This window comes from Phalacrocorax carbo, chromosome 3, assembly GCF_963921805.1.
Source record: "Phalacrocorax carbo chromosome 3, bPhaCar2.1, whole genome shotgun sequence".
Lineage (NCBI taxonomy): Eukaryota > Metazoa > Chordata > Aves > Suliformes > Phalacrocoracidae > Phalacrocorax > Phalacrocorax carbo.
In genome coordinates, this window is record NC_087515.1 from 77,650,813 (window position 1) to 77,672,685 (window position 21,873).

The 21,873-nt window shown below is 35.7% G+C and overlaps 1 protein-coding gene across 1 annotated transcript in view; it reads right to left on the minus strand.

The window, feature by feature from the left end:
• SLC16A10 (solute carrier family 16 member 10) overlaps positions 1-21,873 on the minus strand; it is a 75,841-nt gene that overhangs the window by 26,472 nt on the left and 27,496 nt on the right. The window contains exons 2-3 of the mRNA XM_064447458.1: positions 7,872-8,016; positions 4,072-4,510 (exon numbers count right to left, since the gene is read on the minus strand). Of these exons, the coding sequence (XP_064303528.1) occupies positions 4,072-4,510; positions 7,872-8,016 (584 nt within the window). The remainder of the gene's footprint in view (positions 1-4,071; positions 4,511-7,871; positions 8,017-21,873) is intronic.

The following is a 21,873-nucleotide window of genomic DNA, read 5'->3' on the forward strand; positions in this document are numbered from 1 at the left end:
CTGGTTGAAATTGCTAAGACCTGACCTGGCTAATTCTATTACTCCAAAGCCCAAAAAGAGCTTTAATTTCTTTCTTACTAAAAGTTTCACAACATGCATCCTCTTTTCCAATATACTTCAGAAAACACAAGAGACAGAAATCGGGGCTGGCCTCAGAAGCACTCAGAGACCCTCCCTGGGACCTTAGCAGCTCCTCTGCTGTGCCAAGCTGGCAGACAGCGGCTGATGTGCAGTGAGTAGAGCATCCCAAGTCTGCAGCCTCCAGTTACCATGGACCCAAGTGGTGACACACGACCCTAACCATAGGGCCTGTAGCACCTGTGTTTTCCTAGTCAAGAGCACCCAACACTGGCAGAAACTGCCTTTCCAGGTGGGGAAAAATGGGACTGGGTAATGACAGAAATGAGTGTGAGGGCTAAGGGAAGAGTTGTAGACATGAGACTCCATGTGGAAGTCGTTTTTCTTAGGGCACTTGCAACCAGCATCCCATTTGAGCAGTCCGGCTGTTGGCCAACCATAACAGTGGGAAAATTTCAAGAGTTTTAGCATAACAAAAGTTGTCACTTGTCCAAGTATCAGATCCCTTTTCCAGTATTGCTATAATTTTGAAAATGCAGTAAACAAGGGAATAGTAACTTTCATTTTCAAAAGCTGAGGAAAGAGGTATGTAGTTTGGTAGATGTACCAAAGTTATTCTTTCTTATAGCCTTTGACTTACCTTGAAATATTTACTTTTATGTACTTCTGGAAGTACATAAAATGTGGGGTTTTTTAATCAAAAGCAGACAAAACTAGGATAAAAGAGTCTAGAAATATCTAGTGGAGTTGAGGTATCTGTGTTGAAGGGCAGAATCCATTCTGTCCTTTCATAAACACAGATCTATTAGCTTTCTCAAATATAGAGCCACAGAGACTTCCTAAGGTTTTAAATAGTATCCCCAGCATACATCACTGCCCACCAGCAATAAATGCTATGGTTCTTCACTTTTTCCTAAAAATATCTCTTTCAATTAAAAAAAAACCTTCTAAAAGTTATTAAATTTGAGTTAGAGGGATGAGTGTTTGCTTAGTTCTAAAAGCAGACCTAAATTCTTGATGAAGTTTATGTAGAAATAATTACAGAAGTGGTACGTTTCACTGTGAGAACACTTCATTCTTTAAGCCCCAAGCAAGTTTATCGTTAGCCCTACGACTACATCCTCCAACAGTGATTCAAACTCCTGCTTTCTGTCAAAGATTTCTGCTACTGACATAACATCCACCTTGATAATCACATACAAAATTATAAAATAAGCTTAATTATATGACCTGCAGGTATTAAACTCTTTTCATCCTGATCATGTCACCTTCAGTACTGGATAAAAAAAGTCTTATTTATTCTGGAAGTGGAAATACTGCTGTTTATGAAATTAAAGTTTTAATTTTCCATTTCAACATCAGTAAAGCTAGGGATTATTTTATTGAACTCTCTGTATGTCAAGCTTCCTGAAAGATCAGTGAGCACTTACATAGTACCTAATGGACCATATACATAAGCAAACAGAAATCTGACATTGATGGTACCTACATAGTTTATCAGTATAAAAACATGAAATTTTATTGCATTCATACTGTTTCTTACTGTCCTTATCATACTCACTGATCAAAGTTAGGTTAGGCTTTAAATATTTCTGAGTATGGACAAGAGTGTTGGGTACATAACACAAGTAGTACCTCAGTCCTTCATGGATTCTTTGTGTATACTGAAAAGGTACCTGAATTAAGTTTTCACTAGAAATCTGAATCAAAAATAACCAGTGTTTTAAAAGATTAAAGGAAAAAAAGAATCACGCTATTTTCTATTTAGTAATGCTATCTGCAAAGCAAAGAAAGCAAGCTAAGCATCTTGTTTAGAACAGTTTTATTTACAAGTAGTAGGAGCTTACTATACATAGTTTAAGAAAATTTTCCTCTCTGGTTTACAGGAGAGCCAGAGAATTATGCAGTAAAATTGAATATTTAGAGACAAGTAAATTAAAACACAAGCTTATGGGTTTCAGGATCAGGTTTTGATAACAAAACTTACCAGCGGAGAGTTCCTAAGAGCTGGTGAAGCTTAAAAGTAGCATACAAAGTAAACTGACTACCATTGAAGGTTTTATGTTATAAATAATTAAGTTTCACTGTTCCTCTGAAACACTAAGCAAGACACACCTGGCATTTAATTCTCAGTATAATTTTGAAGTAATCTTTAAAACGTTAGATTCTAATTGTGCTTTGGAATAGTTTTATAGTGTTATCAAAAACTATATTAGAAACAGCCTTGATCTAGTGTTTTCCTGTACTGGAGATGCATTTTGCAACTGGTTGCCAGAATTTGCGCCAATCTGGTGCAGCAGGAAAAAAGCATTCAACAAGAGTGAGAGCATATTATGAAAGAAAAATTATATTATATAAAAAAGATAAAGGGTTTTGTCCTCTACAAGTCAATCAGCATCTTTTATCCAATCTAGAAATATGAGGCACTCGTACAGGCATCTTGGTAAAAAAATGACAAGCTTTTTGTTAAATAAATGTATTTCAGAGGTTCTATGTGGCTGCTTATATAGCACAGCCTTGTTCTTCAGTTTTCCGAAAGTGTTAATGATCATTTACAATCTATGCAATAGCTTTCTCCATAACACTTCCCTTCTACTCATCTGAACAGTTTTATTTCAAAACATCTCTACAAAACTTATGAGGAAATAGCATAAGATGTCACAATATCTTAGTCATCCGATTGTAGAGTCCTTTGAAATAGTTTAAGTGATATAGAGTAAGTTCCACACAATTAAAACTAAGTAACAAGAACTAGCCATGAACAAAAGTCAGTTTATGGCTGCTCAAAAACAAACCAGCCCCCACCTTTTAAAATAAATATCTGATGCAGAGTCAGTAATCTAACCAATGTATTACCAGAAAGCAGTGACACCACTTGTTATATTACATACAAACCCATGGGCATTTAAGGAGTTGAAGATTTTTGACAAAATTTAAGATGTTTATTATCATTAATCTTACTGTGTTATCATAGATGAAAAAAATTAATATGATACTTCTGTTGTCATAGTGGGTACTAGTTCTACTAGTCCATGCTCTTTTTCAAATACTTTTGAATATGAGGATGTGTAATGGTCTAAGTAGAGCATTCCTTTGCAGGTTGTGGGCTTCCCCTCCCCCATCCCCACCCCTTTTCCCTTTTAAGCCTTTTTGTTTGCATCACTTCAGTTTAGACAGCACCACCGGGAAATCATTCAAAAACAATTCATCGTTTAAGTAGTGCAATGAGTGCCAGCCAGATACATTTCGTGTAATGCATCTTGCAGTTGCATCAATATTTCTTAGATTAACAGCGCACTACAGAAAAAAAATCTGATAACGAGAAAAATTAACTTTAGTACATGTATAAGAAATGGCTGATTGACAGCTTCCCCATCATCAGAAGCTAAAGCTCTATCAGTTACTGTAGACATCAATAAAAACCAGCTGAACTGGCAGCTAGAAGCACCAGATTACAGGATCAGTTATACTAGAGCTCTAGTGGTAAACTGCAAAGCTAAAGTTTGAGAGACAGAAGATTCCAAGCACTTTGCCTTTAATAAACCTGGAAATTGGTCAATAAAAAAATACATATTTTAACAAACATACTTCAATTTAAAGGAACAAAAATTAGAAGTTTTACCCGTTTTCTGTTATTTACTCCTTCCATTTTTCTCCTGAAATGCACAAGTATCATTGGCAATATATGCAGCTGAGTACCAAAATAAAAGAATACTCTTTGGAATGGTACGGAATACTTTAAGTGTCTCTTTTCATGGTTAAAGTGTTTTAAACCTTAGATTGAGAACAAGGAACTAAAACTAACTGTCTGAACTAATAGTTTGATTACAGCCTTCTTAATGAGACAACATCAAAATCGATTTAATGTTTTTCCCCAAACAACTTGCACTTTAAATATTTCTTCCTCTCACCAGTCATTTTCTTAGTCCATTAAACAAAAGGAAATAGCTGTAGTTTTAAATATATCATAGGTAGGAAGAAACATGCACTTACCAAGTGAACATAAGGCACAAAATATCCAAAAAGTGCAGCTGGGATCCCAAAAGCCCAGATTCGGTAACTGAGAACTTTGAAAACTGAGAAATTGCAAATCTTTTTTTCAGGAGGAAATCTGAACTTTCCCTTCTTTCCTCCCTCCTTGTCTTTGGTGTTGGAAACAAGGGGTTTGTATGTAAAGCCAGCCAGGAACAGAACAAACAAAAGGATGCACAGGACCCGCAGGGTGTTGTATAGGCCAACGGAATCAATCAAAACTCTCAAGAGGAAGGGCAGTGACACAGTGAACAAGCTGCTCCCTGCAGTGACAATGCCATTCACTAGTCCAAGGCGTTTCTTGAAATAGTGCCCGAGAATGACCAAGGATGGCTGGTATGCAAATGAGCAGCCACAGGCAAATAAGATTCCATAGGTGAAATATAGAGGTTCAATGGTGCTGTACGAAAAGAAAAAATCATTAGTGTTTTGTACAACACTATGCTCACATTCACCTACCATATGCAAGACAATTTTTCAATGAATGGACATATTTACAGAGTTATGAATTTGTATGTACTTTTAGTTGAGATACACTGCACCAGCTTAATTCAGCAATTATTCTATTTTCTTTGACTGAAAATTTCATTGACTTTGCTGAACAGGTATAAAAAGCAAAACTATATTTAAGTATAATTACACCGAATAGTCTGACTAAAGAGTTTAAAATCATTGTCAGGGTGAATTAGCCAAATATAAGTTCTACCATTGCTGGGTTTTGTTTTTTTTTCTTTTCCAAAGAAAGTTACACATTTCTTCACTGTGCTAGCAGTTCAAACATAATACCGAACACTCCTCATGAACCCAGAAAAATCAAGTATTTACATAGTTTGGTATGAACATGCAATAGCAAAAAGTAGTAAACTTCATTAATAATGAAAACTAAAAAATATTGTTTCAGTGTATTATTGTTTCAGTAATATAAAACATCAGCAAATTATAGACTTCAGGTATGAATTTTTTTACACAAATAATCCCCTTTTTATTAAATATTCTAAATTCAGTGGTTTTATCCAGATATTAGATATGCTGAGAAAGAAATAGGAAAAGAGTTAATAAAGCATGAAACATTTCAGCTCATACTAAGGCGTATCTTCATTGCAAGGTTCTCCACCATTACCATCTACTATACAACTGAAATGAAGCAGAGCCATTGTATTAGATCACAGGCAGACATGTGACCTTAAAAGGTATTTGTGCAAGAAAGTTAGCAGTATGGAGTAACAGTGTTAGTATAATTAAACTAGTATTATAGTATTAATAAGTCAAAGCAAATATTTTTTACATTTGGATGAAGCAGGCAATGTGTGAGAAATGTTTTTATGTAAGATTTGAGGTGCCACGTGATGATTTAATTTTTTTATAACTACGTTTTCAATGAACCAAGGGCTCTTTTCTATCAGCTAACACCCACTCTTAAAGCAGGTATAGAAAACCATTTAACCTATTAGCCAATATATTAACTCAACATATTAATTTTGTTTTTTAAGGGGTATGAATGCTTTATGTAGTGCTTTTGATCATGGAATGTTATCTGCCAGAATCCCTCTATACCAAAATACCCCACCAGCTTCCCATACAATTACAGAAATTCTTAAAAAATATTTTACTAACAAAGGTCTGACAGCAGGAACTCTGGGTTTGTGTATTATTGTGAAAAAATATTTGTGTAGCATAATATTTTTCCTTTCTAACATAAACTATCAATTTCTAAAGCTAATTATACACAAGGTAAACCAGCAGAAACAACATAAGGGGGGGACCAATTACCTTTATCGATGTAAAACAATATAAGTTATAAAATGAGAGTAGGAACGTAACACAGTAAGGACAGAGAACTACTGTCTGTAGATTCATTCAAAGCTTGCAGCATGACATACATAGTATTTTCCTGCTCTACAAATACTCCTACATCTCAGCTTTAAGAGATAAATTTTATGTTAAGAAATCAGTGTGTATCAACAGCAGTAAATCGTATTTACGTTTGTCTACTGTACAATATTTTACTCTTAGAACATTGACTTCTGTATCTGAACTACACTCCCTCAACTAACTGATAACATCATAGGCATAAATCATTTTGATGTAAGTAACAGTGAAACACCAAGAATGCACATTAACACGGCATGTACTTTAACAAGAATTCACCTCTCCTCTGAAAGTGCTCCTCAAGTTCTAAAACAATTTAAATAAGCTAAAATATTTTTTAAACCTTTACAAAATAATTTCCTTTTGCATGCCCTTTGCCTTTGTTCCATTGGATATCAGGAAAACACAAGGATGACAGCATTTTGTTCAAAGGAGGAAAACTTTCCTTTATTATGAGGTTAATTTGTAATAATGAGACTGTTTTAGCATTCATCACTTAACACACTACTGAGAAGCAGGGAGGAAGAAAGACTTTTTCAAGACGCATTCTTTTAGTTTTTACCTCACCTGTGGTAACAAGCCTTTTAAAACAATCAGGAAGTGGGTTTTTTGTTTGTTTGCTTTAATAAAATGAAACAAAATATTTGCACTTGGATTAACCATGTAACAAGAAAACAAAGGTTTCTTTTTCCCATAAATATAAATTATTCCAAGAATAAATATAAACACTAGTTTCAATACCCAAGACAGAACTACTGGTCTTCTCTTCCTGTAAATTTGTGGATATGTTTTCACATTAGGGGACATATGCTCAAACTAGACATATTAACTCAGGCATAGTGCCACACAGCATGGATATTAATCCATTCAGATCACAGCCAGCTCACACCTATCTGGTTCAGAGTACAGGCATAGAAAACACATTTTCACAAGCCTGTCTGCATGGATACATTTCCATTTACATAGGAAACTTCTGAATCCTGCTTTTGATTGTTCCTGTACTTATTCTGCTAGGGGTAGGGGAAAAAAGCAGACTGAGGGCTAGAGGTAACTGTGGCTTTTTCTCCTGCTACTTCTTACCCTATCTTCACTAACCAATTTCTGCTGATGACTAGAATGAGTAAGTTTCCTGTTTCCTCATCTTCTACTGGACACATCCAACCAATCAGCCACTCTTGAACTTCTTAGGGTTTATTCTGCAGAAGTTACAGAAATATACAAAGTGAAGCGTAGGCTGGAGGGAAAAACCAAACACTCAACTACTGTTCAAGTTCTCAATAACACAAAAAAGGACTGAGATTTTCTTAATACAGCCAATAAGCCCTAAGTATTGTCATTATATCAAAGTTTTTTTGTTATCTCTATGTTTGGCAATTGGACCAGTAAGAATAGAAGAAAAACATCAAATTTTAGTAGAACATCAACACCTTCCTGCTCTACTGCATGTTTATCAACATCAAAACCATGTTTCGAAAGCAAATTGAGGGGACAGGGTGGTATGGGTGGAAGACAAACAATGCTTATCTACCTGCTAAAACACAGCATACATCAAGGAAACATACAAGTTTATCCAGGACAATGCTGTTGATCTTATAGCATTAGTCTTGCTGTTGATACAGTGGTACATAGTGGTTCCTGTTAAATAGGGAATGCTGTTACGAGGTTATGTACTATTTTTAAACTTACTTTTGAAGTTGAAAGTACCACTTGGAGTTTTCACAAGCCATAGTTAAAGACATAACCAAAAACAAGTAAAATGAAGTTTCTACTCTAACAGATAATATAAAGTAGCATTGCTTACTCCTTCATATTCTGTTGATAGTATTTTATCAATTTTACACTGCAGAGATGATGCTGATCCTTTGAATGTAAAGAAAATATTTTTTTTTTACCTTACAAAAGAACTTGAAAGGAGTCCAGCAAACCCTACTGCAGCTCCAATAACAGCTACTTTCCGACAGCCAAACAGGTCTGTGAATATGCTGACTATTGGAGAACAGAAGAAGACCATCCCCATAGAGAGAGAGTTCACCCATGCTGCAAAATAGAAGACAAACAGCATTTTAGAAGACCAAGTGATTTAAGCTTTCAGCTAGTATTTGTTTTAGTTCAGCAACATAATAACTTAAAAGTTGGGTAACAATTGGGTAATTATTTTTAAAATATTTAAATACATTTTAAAATATATTTCCTTATATGGTATTAAAAGCCTGACCAATTTACATAATGAACTAATATAGACATTATAGGCTCAAGAAATGCAAATTAGCCACAGAAGTTATTACTTTTACATCTTTTTTTGTAACTAACCTAGCATTCAAGCTGATGGCTAGGCCATTAAAGATACCTTTGAGGCTCCATATCCATTCTGACATCAATTAGCCCATTTCACTTGGTTTACTTCTAGACTAACTTTAAACAGCTATGTTTGATGAAAAAAATTAATTTAACTTAATTACACAGATCTATATCATACTGGATATTAATGAGTAAATGAACAACAATAGGCTTTTATACTGTAACATACACATTAGGAATATGATTTTAAACTAAAAGAACTTTAGCTAGTACAACCATTTCCATATATGATGGGAAACAGTCACTGCATCTTATACTGCTCCTGCTTTACAGACATTGTTAAAACTGTACTTTGTTTATAAATGAGTCTTTAGATCATTAAGATCAGTTCAGATGAGTACACTGAAGTTTCAGCAACAAGCGTGGTTTTTTTTATTCCAAGTGTACCAAAAATATATCTTCAAATAACTTAGGTAGAAGAGAATTTGATTCATTCTAAGTTAAAAGTCAACTTTCTGCTTCACTTCATACAGGTATTCAGAAGCACATCATTATCATTTACCTGCTATCATCTAATCATTCTTTCAAACATGTGTTACTGATGTTACACCCAACAGTTCTCTCAGGGCATAAAGGTAAATCAAGCCACTGTAGCACAATAGTTACAACAAATATATTCAGGTAGGTAAATATCCCTATCTATTGGGGGGGGAAAAAAGAGATCTAAATGGGTAGTGGAAAAAGCTGCTCATGCAAGATGCACTGGAAAAAGTATTTTAACTTCTTTTGAATTCTATGGAAGACAAAAGAACTCTTTCAACCCAGAATGGATTTAAATCTGTGTAACTGGAGTTTTGTTTAGAATGTCTTTCCTAAAGACACGGTTAGATAAACAATTGTGATTCAGTGATAAAGGCAAATAAAATTTTCTGGTACAAAATATAACCAAGAAACCTAATAAATATTTGCAAGTATATCTGTTGATACCCATACTTAGAAGTACTGTTGTTAAAGCCCAGATGAGCCCTACACATTGATGAAGACCCCATTGTGCAAGGCACTAAAGAAAACAGAGCAAGACAAAGCAGCAAACAAAAATCCTGTTTCTTCAAAGAGTTTACAATGTAAATGAAAGACAAAAGAGAACAGATGGCTAGAGAAAAACAGAAATGAGAGTACAAGAAATAAAACCTTTATTTTAGGCAAACAATGATCTCAATGAACCATGACCTAACTGTTTGAGGCAGGGGGGATGTTACTGAGGTTTTCTGAGCATGTGATAAATATAATGGAGTTTCAAGGCACAATCTGAAGAGTGAAGTACTTTTATGGGTATTTCCTGCATTCCCTAGGTATGACTATCCAAGACAAGACAGCCTTGCCGGCCTTGCACCTCTGTAGCAGAAACACGAGCTACATGAAGGGAGAGCACAAAAGTCTAGGAAGAGCAAGGCCCTTGTGACATGGACTGAAAGGCAAAGACCAAATATTTATGAAAGGTCTGTACTTCATCTTCCTCTGCAGCCAAGGAAGGCTCAAATGTACCTTGGGCATGGCAAGAGATGATTTAGAGATCTGTCCCATTTTGCAGCCCAGATGGCTCCTGATGTTGCAAGACAACATTATGCCAACTACAATTTGTAAGCAGGAGTCAGAGAGAGTAAGTGCTCTCATACAGCCTGAAGACCAGCCAGTGACATAGCTTTTAAGAAGTCCAACTTCTACAATACTCCTCATCTTCTTACTTATCTTTCCCAGCGTGAGCTGTAGAGAGCCTGTAGTTCTACTGTTCAAAGGAAACTGGGAACACTAGGAGATAGAGTGTCCATGGCTTACTGTCACCCACCCCAAATAAATGGTAGCTCTACACCATGAACTGTCCTCAGCATCTCTGCATAACTTGCAGAGCAGCACTAAGAATCACTGTGTACCTGTGACACCTGGGGTATCTGCAAGGCCAAGAGAAAAGGCAGATAAATCTTGAGAAGTGGACATTACAAGACACTGTCATGAGATTCATGACGTTATGAAGGTGCCAAGGAATGGCTGAACCTCCTGCCAGCCTTCCTGCCTAGGTATGAGAAGACACAAAGGCAACTGTGGCACAAGCCCCGAGATTACTGGTTATGAGAATGCAATCTCACATGGACGGGTATATACCCCTCATTCATGGAGACAAACAGGTAAAGAAACTGGGCACCTGAAACAGAGTATAAGTAGCTTGCATAAAGTTACAGACTAAATAATTTCAGAGCCATAGATACAAGGCCAGCAGTCCTAATTTCCAGTTAGCACAGGCTATGATTCAATTAGCCTTTTCCTTAGTGAAATCAAGTTGTTTACAGTACTTTTTAGTGGCTTATAGAGCTAATAAAGTAATTGGAATATAAAAGCCTGAAGTGAAAACATTCAACTCAAATTACATTCAGTTAACAACATGCTGACTTTGTCTCTTTATGCTTCCAGGTACTAATGAGAGAAATATCCCTTTATTATCACTTGGTTCTCTCTTCTTGTTACAGCAGTGACAGGCAAAGCCTAGAAGAGAAGAAAGGTTCCCACTGATTTTTGACACAACAGATAGTTAAAAGGACAATGGCCTTATCTGAAGGCATTTCAAAACAGCACTGCAATTAAACTGCAGAAGTGCCAGCCCATGCTTTACCACCTACCTACTTAATGGAAATTGGAGCCATTTAAATTACAACTTTAAGTTAATACAAGGCTCTTAGATCCTACAGAAATGTAACTTAAAGATATGTTGTTAGCATGGCTTATATGAACGGCTCTATATTTAATGAAAAGAATGTTATTGAAGTTAAACTTCACACATACACATACTTCAAGAAAGTTTACTTTGTCCTTTATGAAGAAACCTAGCACCAAATAGAATTAAGATATGAAACAGTACATGTGTAGTTAGTTTCTTTAAGACAAATAATTCTTCCTGCAATATCTTGATCCTATTAAGAAATTGATGGCTATAAAATATATTCAATAGATCCAAGTAATTTTCAATTTCACTTCCCTCAAGTTTTCAAGCATTTACGCTTTTCCCACTCAGTATGAAAAAGGTACAATTACTTGTACCTAAAAATGTGTAAATAGCAATTACAACTGTCCCAAATAAGTAACATTACAGATGCAGCTTGCCAGAATGAGAGCTCTCTAGAGCCATTATTACCCATTAATTAAAAATTTCTCCCCCAGGCTATTGGCTGCCTTCCTGGCCACAAGCTGGCTATATGCCAGGGCTGCTAATTCAGCTACTAGGGAATTAAGTGCTATGCACCTAATTGCTACATATAATTGCATTCATATTCATACACAAAACATTTTGATTTTGATAGAAGAATTAACTTCCAGTGCCTTAAGAAAGGTTTAAGAATTAGCTCCTCAAAAACATATGATAGCCATTTCCCAAGCTTCCCTAGAAGATGTAACAGAAGTTACCCTGAAGATACTAGACCAGAGAACATATTGGTAGCATCAATACTGAGAAGTCTGTTTCTTTGCCACTGAAACACAATAGATTACAGAAAACCCAGTTTTTGTAACTGAAGTTATTCTAAAATGGAAAGTCACAGCTACATGTTCCTATCAGTTCACTACAAATAACATAGTTCAGCTATAATTTGAGTATAAGTTCTCATATTTTAGTTATTTCTCTGTTCAAAAGTTTATAGCAATTAAACTTACCACATACTCCACAAATATGCTGCTGTTTTACCATCAGTTTAAGTCAGCCTCATTTTAAATAATGTCTGTTATCTTCAGCTATAAATATAGTATCTAATATCTGAGCATTCACAAAATCATTCCTATTGTCACACCTAGATTACATAAAACATATTTATCTACCAAACTATGAACCTAGCAGTTAAATGTTTTAATTCATTCTTTAAACTCAAGCACTAGGACTTAGACAACAGAAAAGAAAGCATTAATACCATATTGCATTGGAATGATTTATCATGCATAAATTTAAACAATAGCTACTCAATCCATAGCATTCTTCCTTACAAAAGATTTCTTATTGTAATGCACAGAAGAATTTTTCAGCAGTTTTATCCTCACAAGTGTCTTTCAGGTTGGTGGTTAAACAGTAATAACACCCTTAATTCTTTAAGGAACTTCAAGAGTTTTTGTAATATCTTCCCCTGGGTTTTTTTTCTGGTTGAGACAGGGAACAGAAAGCTACTGTCTGGAAGACAAATTAAGAGAAGAATTTAAATTGAGGATTCAAAATCAACTCAAAAATATTGTTTTCCAACATTAAAAAATCAGATATGTGTGTTTCTGTAGCTCATGCAGCAAACCAAGGTAGCAGTAAAATTACAGTTCACTAGATAGCTTGCAGAATAATGCCATTTGGCACTACACATACTAAGACAGAAGCACATACTGTGGAAAATGAGAGTAAATTTTCTAACATTTACTAGAACAGATTCTCATGTGCAAAGACCTATAGCTACACTGTTTTTAAGCACTTGCGAAATAGACTGGCCAACCATCCACTAAACCAGTACTTCTGGTAGGTGTCAGACATCCTTCCTAAAAGTCAGTCCTCTCACCATCTCATTATGTAACCAGTACAGTAGTTCAGGCCATATGACACTGCTAATACTTTGAAGTACAAACTATAATGATGCTGGATAATGAGAAGTTCTTGCGCTAACTCATAATGAGCAGAAAGTACATAATCAGAGACAAACTGCTTCGAAGTCAATGTTTATAAGACAGAAATAATACTTCTCATACTGAAAGCGTGTAAAATTCTTGTTTTTCAGAAAGCACTCTACAAAGTATATTTCTAAGATGATTGTATAAAGTCAACAATATAGGACAAGTTAGATTAATGGCAGATGTTTAACAATGTTTCATTGTCTCACACTGAAAAAGTTTGTGCAAAAGCAGCCTATTTCAATAAAATCATAATGCAGAGTTAATATAACTGCTTCAATAGTGGCATTTAGTAACTTCTGAAAGCTCAACTTTAATATTTAGGAGGGCTTTACTGGTATTATAAAAATACTTGGAGAAAGGGGACAGGCAATATTTACAATATGAAAATCTTCGTGCATCCATTAAGTTATTAGTTATGATTTATGCAAGAATAAGGAAACCTGTATGTACTCTCCCCCCCAGTCTCAAAACACTACAGCTGAGGGACCTCCTAAGCCAGTTTTGGTTTTTTCCCTACTAAACAAATTCAGAAAATACTCTTCACAGACACACCCCACCCCCACCCCCCGTGCATTTATCAATATTCTGGCGATTTCTCTTCCATGAGCTGCCATCCTCTCCTGGAACACTTTTACATTTTCAGCATCCATAACATCTTCCAGCAAACTACTCCATAACTCAACTATGGACTGTGTGAAGGACCTCCACTTCTATTATGGCCATTTACATACAAGGATATTATCTTTGGCAAAGCAGATGATTGCCTTCCATGTGAAGATTATAAGTGTAACTCAGGAATTTGAGAGATCCTGTTTTGGATTAAACCGAAGTGGTTGTTCATAGTTATTTCTGGAGATAGTTTACTTGTCTCCAGCTAGTATTAATAATTCCTTGCCTGCAAAATCACATTTACATGGCATTTATTTTTAAGGACAAAAGAATTGCAGTACTGTGTACATCAAAGACTGCTTTAGTCCAGTATCCTGTTTGACCACCACAAAATACTTAGGCAAAACATCTGAAAAATCTAGCTAGTTAGCATCCTGTGATACTTTTTCCCCTGGCTATGTCCTCCCAACATCCAGCAATAAGCAGCTTAGAAACCTCCTAAGCTGAAAGCTGATTCTAACCATTTTTCAAGAACATTTAGTTACATCAATATTACTTTGGCTTCACTGCATTTTGTTGTAATCAGTTACAGAACATGCTCAGGCACCAGCACTACATTAAAAAATAAACTCCCCTTGCTTTGAACCTGCTTATACTTTAATTCCTCTGCTGTAAGAAATATGAACTAAATCATCCCTGCTAAACTTCCTCTTGCAGCTTATGATTTTATATGCCTTTATCAGATCTGTTCATACAAGTGTCTTCTCCCAAATGAAGCATCTTTTATACAAAGACAAAGTAGAAAAGATATACTTTTCCCTCTCCCCTCTTTATATTGAGTCTAATTGTATTATATTGTTTCTGAGACAGGGTAGTCAGAACTGCATACAGTATTTAATATGGGATAAGCAATAAGTTTCTGTGCTAGCATAGCTTTTTTCATTCTCTATCTCCTAATTACCTTTTTTTGTTAAATATTGCAACTGCATCAGAGTAAAGATGTTTGGAAGAATATCCATGATCTTATTTTCCCACTAATAGTAATGACTGATGTAGAGGCCTTTTTTTCAGCCTGTATTTAGATTATATTTCTCCCCATGAGACACATATGTACACTGAACTTAACCTGCCATATTAGCAGTTTAGCAACACAAGAACTCAGCAAGCTGAACAGTCAGCTACCAACATGGTCGCGTATGAGGACAGGCTACAAAGTTTGAATTTGATCAGCCTGCAGATGAGAAGACCAGCAGCTCAAAAAGAATCTAATTAGTGCCTCCAGATATCTAACAGGTGATTATTACAGAATATAGAGTTAGTCTCTTTTCAGTGGTGCACAGTGACAGGACAAAAAACCTGAAGCTACAATAACAAATATTCTGATTGGATGTTATGAAACAATTTTTCACTGTGAAGGTAGTCAAACGCCAGAATATGTGGTGCAAGAAAGCTGTGGAATTTCCATCCTTGGATATATTAAAAACTTGACTGGGCAAGGCCGTGAACAACCTGATGTAACTCAGAAGTTACATGTATTTTTAACTTGGCCCTGCTTTGAGTGAAGGGTGTCAGACCAGATAACCAGAGTCTCTTCCCAGCTCAAGTTATTATAATAAACTAATATACAGAAGAATATTGTTCTAAACCCCTGCTTCTTGAAAAATGGGATTCTGAAGATCATGGTAAACGTTAGCAGTTCTTCAGGAAAAAAAACCAGGTTGGTAATATTAGGCCAACTGCCAATCCCTTGTTTATGAATCTTAGGAAGATGTAAAACCTCCTTCAGGTAAGGAAAAATAGAACTAAGCCATAAGATTAAAATAAAACCCTTTTTTTCCTTCCCTTAGGAAATGAGGAGGGGTTGAGGGTATCCTTGAATTCTAAGCCAAATAGATCCGTACAAGTAGACCTCATGAAACCTGTTGTTAGCATTATAGATTAAGCTTCATTGCTCAGAACTACTGTATGTCCCACCTACTGATGCACTTTTCCCAGCAATATTATTTTATTCTTGTTGCCTGTGCCCAGATGCACAGGGTTACCCTTTGCCTAAGGCCATCTGGCTGCATCCTCTTTTATCCATTATCAATTTTCTCTTTCTCCAGGGAAAAGCTAGTAATTTCCAAAAAGAGGGAATTGTTCAACAGACATTAGGTAGCCAACAGAGCAACAGACCATTCGACCCAGCAAGTATCAGAATATCCTCCCATGTCCACAGACAGCCTCTTTAGGTCAGCCTCCTGGAAATTGCCAACCCTATTTTTATCCAACCTATCACTACCCAAAGATGACATGAAATGCCTTATACTACATGCTTTGCTTACACACACCTGTGAAAATTGTTTCAGAGACTGCTTAATAGCTTCTCATTAATTCTATGGAATTTCATTAGTTTTGGCTACAAAAGGGAGACCAACTGAATTTCTACATAGCTGTTCCCATTACTGAGCAACCCACAGGTCACAGAACACTATGTCCGTAGAAAAGGGAAGCGGATCTTGAAATGTATGTATTGACACATTTAGAATTTCTACTGTCAAAAAAGTGCACTGCATGTTCTATTGAAAAGAGATCTGCTGATCCCATTAGAGAAAGGACTAAAAATAAATTTATTACATAATGCTGCTACAGAAAGTATCCTATACTCTGAACTCATGTTACATGACTACAGCTTTCAGTTTGCTTATTTTCAGGTATATAGTTTGCAGATGTCTAAGCTAGGCTCTCCCTTAAAGCAATACTATCCACCAAAAAAATTAAATGCCAATATAAATAAAAATTCTAAAATATTTTGGGCAAAGAATTTAGCGCAAGGAAATACCAGCTTTAGTGTCCAAAAGAGATATCTTGAACAAGTTTTAAGAATCCAAATTGCCTATAAAGTATCTAATCAGTTTTCTACAACACACTCAGAGATCACAGCCAATACACAAAGATTTATGAACCGGGGACTAGCGGAAATATCCAACAGGAACACAAGACACTGTTTTTCACACACACTCTCTTTTTTTAATTGTCGCTAAGGAACAAGTCTTTTATTCAATAACTTTATTACTGAAAGTTACTAGTAGCTATAATGAGCCTGAAACCAAGAACTATATATGACCCACTGGATCCCAATAAAAAGATCTTTGAAGACACCCTGTTTCCATATCACAAGAATGAAAGCATAATCTGTTTTCGGCAGACATTAAGTCATCATCAGACAGTTTATTCTGATTGAGAAGATTGATCTCAGATTTTACAAATAGCTGTAAGTTTTCCTGTGCTTATGCATGGCATCTTTTCAGTATACATGTTGTGACAGTTCAAAATACTACTTTGGGTTTGTATGTGCCATTTTATCTTGATGCAGCAGGATTGAAGCATGAACTTGCCAATATGTTGTAAAATTAACAGAATTAACAGAAAAAAAACTCAGTAGGAATAAGAAACAAAACCAAAGATTATATCAAGTCAGAACATACACTGATTTCTTCCAAGGCTTTATACATCATAAGTGTTCTCTGACATGATGTGGGACAGATGAGAAACCAAGTTCCAGAAGAGATTTACGTATATCCTTAGTACAGTGACCCTCCCAAGCTTGCGATTTACACAAACAGGACAAGACTAGTTTCACCCCCTGCCTTCTTAAGTAATGACAACATAAGATGTGAATTTATACTGAGATAAAGTCCTTGTGAGCATAAGCAGCAGGAAAACAGAAGAGTCAGAAAAATGGGTTTCACTGCAACTAGCTGATTACTTAACTATCATCTTGTTCACACTTACTATAACAACACAAGCTTAGGCAGAGTTTTGGGGCTTTTTTGCTTGTGGGTTCCCCCTTTAACAAAACAAAACAGATTGTAATGGTGATTCCAAAGCAAGTATTACGGGAAATAGATCATAACATTGTCTTCAAACTATAAGTCACAAAATAGGCACCTGAAACAGTTGACAGAAACATTCTTATATGCAAACAACTTACTACTAGATGGACTACAGTTCTACATAGTTTAAAAAGTTAGAGGAAAACAAACAAATGCTTAAGTTAGTAAAAGCTAAAACAACAGCTCAGAAAGTAAGAAGTGCACTGTTAGGCAAAATATTGCTGGTAGAGATAAGTATTAAGCCTCCAGGAACCTTTAAAAGAAGGCTGAAGTCAATCATTAACAGAAAAACACGTGCATTTGGATTTCATGGCAAACTGAGCTTGACCCTTGACACTTATAGTCTGAAAATGCTGTGGTAGGAAGAATAAACAAGGAACAAATCGATAAGAAATGCCGTAACCACTTGTTTTTCCTTTTAGACGCAATACGAAAATGTTTTCTACTGACTGAGATGGCTTTCAAAGCACAACGTAATCAACATTTTTAACTAATGGTTAAAAAAAAGAATTCCATAACTGATTTCCAGGCACATTTTTATCTTTCCCTCCCTTACCCCTCCCTCCAAATTAGCCCTGGTTTCTTCATTCTTTTTTTAATACCAGACAGTTGAATACCAAAGATCATTTGTTTTGTGTTAGGATCAGTAACATTCTGTGTAAGAAAGTACTAACTTGAAAGATGACAGCCTGATTTGCCAGAAAGGTTTAATCCTAACTGCTCTCACAATGAGCAGTTACACACATATTCCAAATGTATCCGCAACCAATCATGTCCTGCAATAGTCTTGTGTTTTAGAGCGATAGCATAGATTAGACCTCAAAACTCAAATTCCAAAGTTCTTAATGGAGCTTCTATTCTTCCTTTCCCACACCTCACTTAGATTGGGGCAAGACCTGCAAATAAAGGTTGCCTTTTAAATGGCACCAGCATACATTTTATTTCTACAGCATCGGTTCTTGTGAGACCATGAAGATAAAGACAGACAAGATAAATAAATCTGACCTCACATGTCAGTTTGATACACTTTTTGAAGTTCAGGAGCATAGTTTGCCATCAAGCACCTCACAAACTAACCTTAACTTTTCACATGAAAAGAACCTTCTGAATCCATTAGAACTGGCTAAAAGACCCCATCACATCTCAGTAACTTTGTCAGCATCCTCAGGACAGACAACAGCATGTATTCTCTGATTACATCAAGGTATATTCCCCTTACGTTCTGTAGGTCCATACAGAATAATCAAACTTAATTTAGGTCTTAAATCCATATCCTGAAGGCTCAACTGTTACCTAAAAGATCTAATGTTACAAACTACCATTCCACACTATCCACCCCAAAACAGTCATCAAGAGCATCACATTTTGGGCTTTCTAGGCAAACAACTCCCCATTTTCAGCAAGGGACAGCCTAATTACCATGAAGAAATGCTTTATGCATTACCTGCTGTAACAGGTAAATATTTCTCATGCTACAGTCTGATTGTTGAACTAGTATCTGCTTCAGAGGGGAAGGATCTGCATTTATACAGAAATAAAAATGTCTATTTTGAAATAGAATGTTTCAATCCGAAAAACAGACAAGTGGTCAGAGGCATGTGCCTGCATTTAGTATTACAAGTACAAACATTGGACTATGCCACAAAATTCTGTCTTTGCAACACTAATATTATTTTGTGCTATAAGTTATGCAGAAAGCTACATGTGACTTTAAAAGAAGCAATCTTAAGGTAAAGTGAGGTGACAAACAAGAAGCTCAGTTTGCCTATCTTTCATAAAGAATACTTTCCCCCCAATATTTACATACAAACTTACCAATTTCATCACAAATACACTGCCAAATGGAAACATAAGTCCAAAACTGGGCTATTTTTAAGTGAGACTAAGAATTAAATGTTGTTTTCACAGTCTGAGGAAAAAAGGGGATGTACATGCAGCACATTTTGTTTCACCCATCTCTCCCATTCTCTTCCCTTCAAATACCAAAAACATCGTAAAATAACAGGGGTACTCTAAGTTTTTACGCAGAAAATTGGAATAAAATGTTGTCCCTTTCAGAGGATTAGTAGGAAGAGAAAATCATTTGCATGGAAAGCTTGATAAGAGCAAATGTAAAAAAAGCATATCTGACAGGGTAATTCTCTGTGTCAGCATGTGCCCTTTATATCAGTTACATGCGCTCATGACTCAGCTTGTGTACTGTGTAACCCTTGTAACTAAGTTAACCAGCCACTGTACCTCTTGACCTTGTTCTTCTGCCTCATCTCCACCCAAAATTTTTAAGTCTGCCAATATCACTTCCTGGGGCAAGTTTAGTACCCAGCTACTCAGGTAGTTACCTCATCTATCTGATTTCTAGCAATCCAAATGCCCAGGTTGCCACGCATCTAGAAAACCTGAACAAATTACTACTTTGCACACACAAAGTAATTTTATCTTAGATGTAAGGCTGACATACCCTCATGAATGTGACTTGCTGCATATGTAATATTTCACATATTGAAATAAAAACTGCGATAAATCAGACTGACGGATACAGGACTTATGAACTACAGCTTGAAGTACTTAGCAGATTTGGAGTTCACATCTGTCCCACCTAGTCTAATATCCAGTTTGTGAAAAATCAAAAGCATGAGGTTATACATGTTTTTATTCATAATACCAACAGGATTTTGACTAGTCTAGACACTGCAAATATTTACCACTGGTAACAGTTATAATTTAGATTATTTTTACAGTTAGTAAAGCACAAAAAATTTTTAAACAGAAAGCTCCCTATTGAGCTGTTGAATCACAGGCACCCTCTCCCAGCCACTAGTTTCTGGGTTTTTTTGCTACTGAGTCAAACATGAAAGCAAACACTTCCTCAAAACTACTTTAAAGGAGCACCATATTTCTTTTAAATTCATGTTCTACAGCTGAAATATTTTACTGAGTTTATTAAAAAAAAAACAATTTAAACTCACTTCATGGCCATTTTCACACAACTTCCATATTTCACGCTCAGCACCAGGTACCTCCACAGCAAAATACAGTAATTTCATTTTAAGATACAAACAAATGGGCGAGTAATTGGGCTACTTGAGCATTGTTTTATCATTTTAAAACTACAATATTTATTTTGAGCTAAAATTCTATTTACTTGAGCTGTTGCAGAATAAAATTTGTGCCCTATTTGTCACACATAGGTACTCTTTAGCATTACAGGTGGCCTCCTTTATCATACAGTATTACCCTGCAAAAATTATTTTGTTATGCTTAAGACATCCAATCAGTTCTCAAACTACTGAGAATACTGTTAAAGAAATTTAATTTTTTCCAGTTTTATATAGGTAAAATCTAGTAAAAAAGATAATGGAGTAGTAAAGCATATATATCACATATAGAAAATACAAAGCATATATAAACAATGATATTTGGAACAAATTTGTTGTCTAGTTCCAGAAAAACGTCTTCCTATTCCAATAATATTCCTACTATATTACTTATTCTTCTATTTTGCGTCCACTTATTAGTGATCCTTTACCAAAACTATGATACCCGCTCCCAAAAAAGCAAACATTGAAATGCAGTTAGATAGAGGTCTCTGAATATTCTTTTAAAGACAGACTGGTTTTGCTTGATAAAGATCCCATTATCTTAAAAACAAAATCAATGGTTTGACTGAATATTTTGCTGCATTCTGCAAAATCAGAAGTCCAAAGCCCTTTTTTATAAAATAAGTTTCTACAACAGCACAAAACGCTGAGCCAATCATACTGCTGGTTTATTTCCTCCCCCATTTTTCACCAATGCCTTTAGCTCTTCAAGGTTCTGGATGGCTGTATTAAAAAGATTCTTTGTACCCACCATGAGCAAACAGACACAGGCATACACTATCTAGTATAATATTTTTCTCTGAAGTCCCAGATTAAAACACTGTTTATTACTTCCTTAAGGTTTGAAAGTCTTTTCTTCTTTTAAGAGAAATTGTAGTATTTAGTCAAGAAAACTGCTGGAACCAGTCATCTCCTTCAAATATCTGATGAAGGTTGGAAGACCTTAGAATTTCAATACCTCAGTCCTTAATCATTCACTAGAAGCTTTATGTTTCTTGAAAAGAAGTCTAAATTCACCACTCTGCCTAGCAACTGCAATAGTCTTAGGCTGCACAAATCTGTAACACTTTCCTGCAGAGACTCCGCCATTTTTGTTGTGCCAATGGCAAGAGCTAGCGTATATATTGTGTAATAGCACATTATAGAATAACAGTTGTTATCAAAAAAGAAAAGCACTCAAGTCTTTATGAAGGATCAATCAGCATTTTAAATGTGTTTTTATTTTATCAGCTTGCAATTTAAGCACCAAATAGCTTGACTACTAGCTCTTCCACAACCGTGTTTAATGCTATTCTGAGAGCAGTGACCCCAACAATTTGCCATCTTTG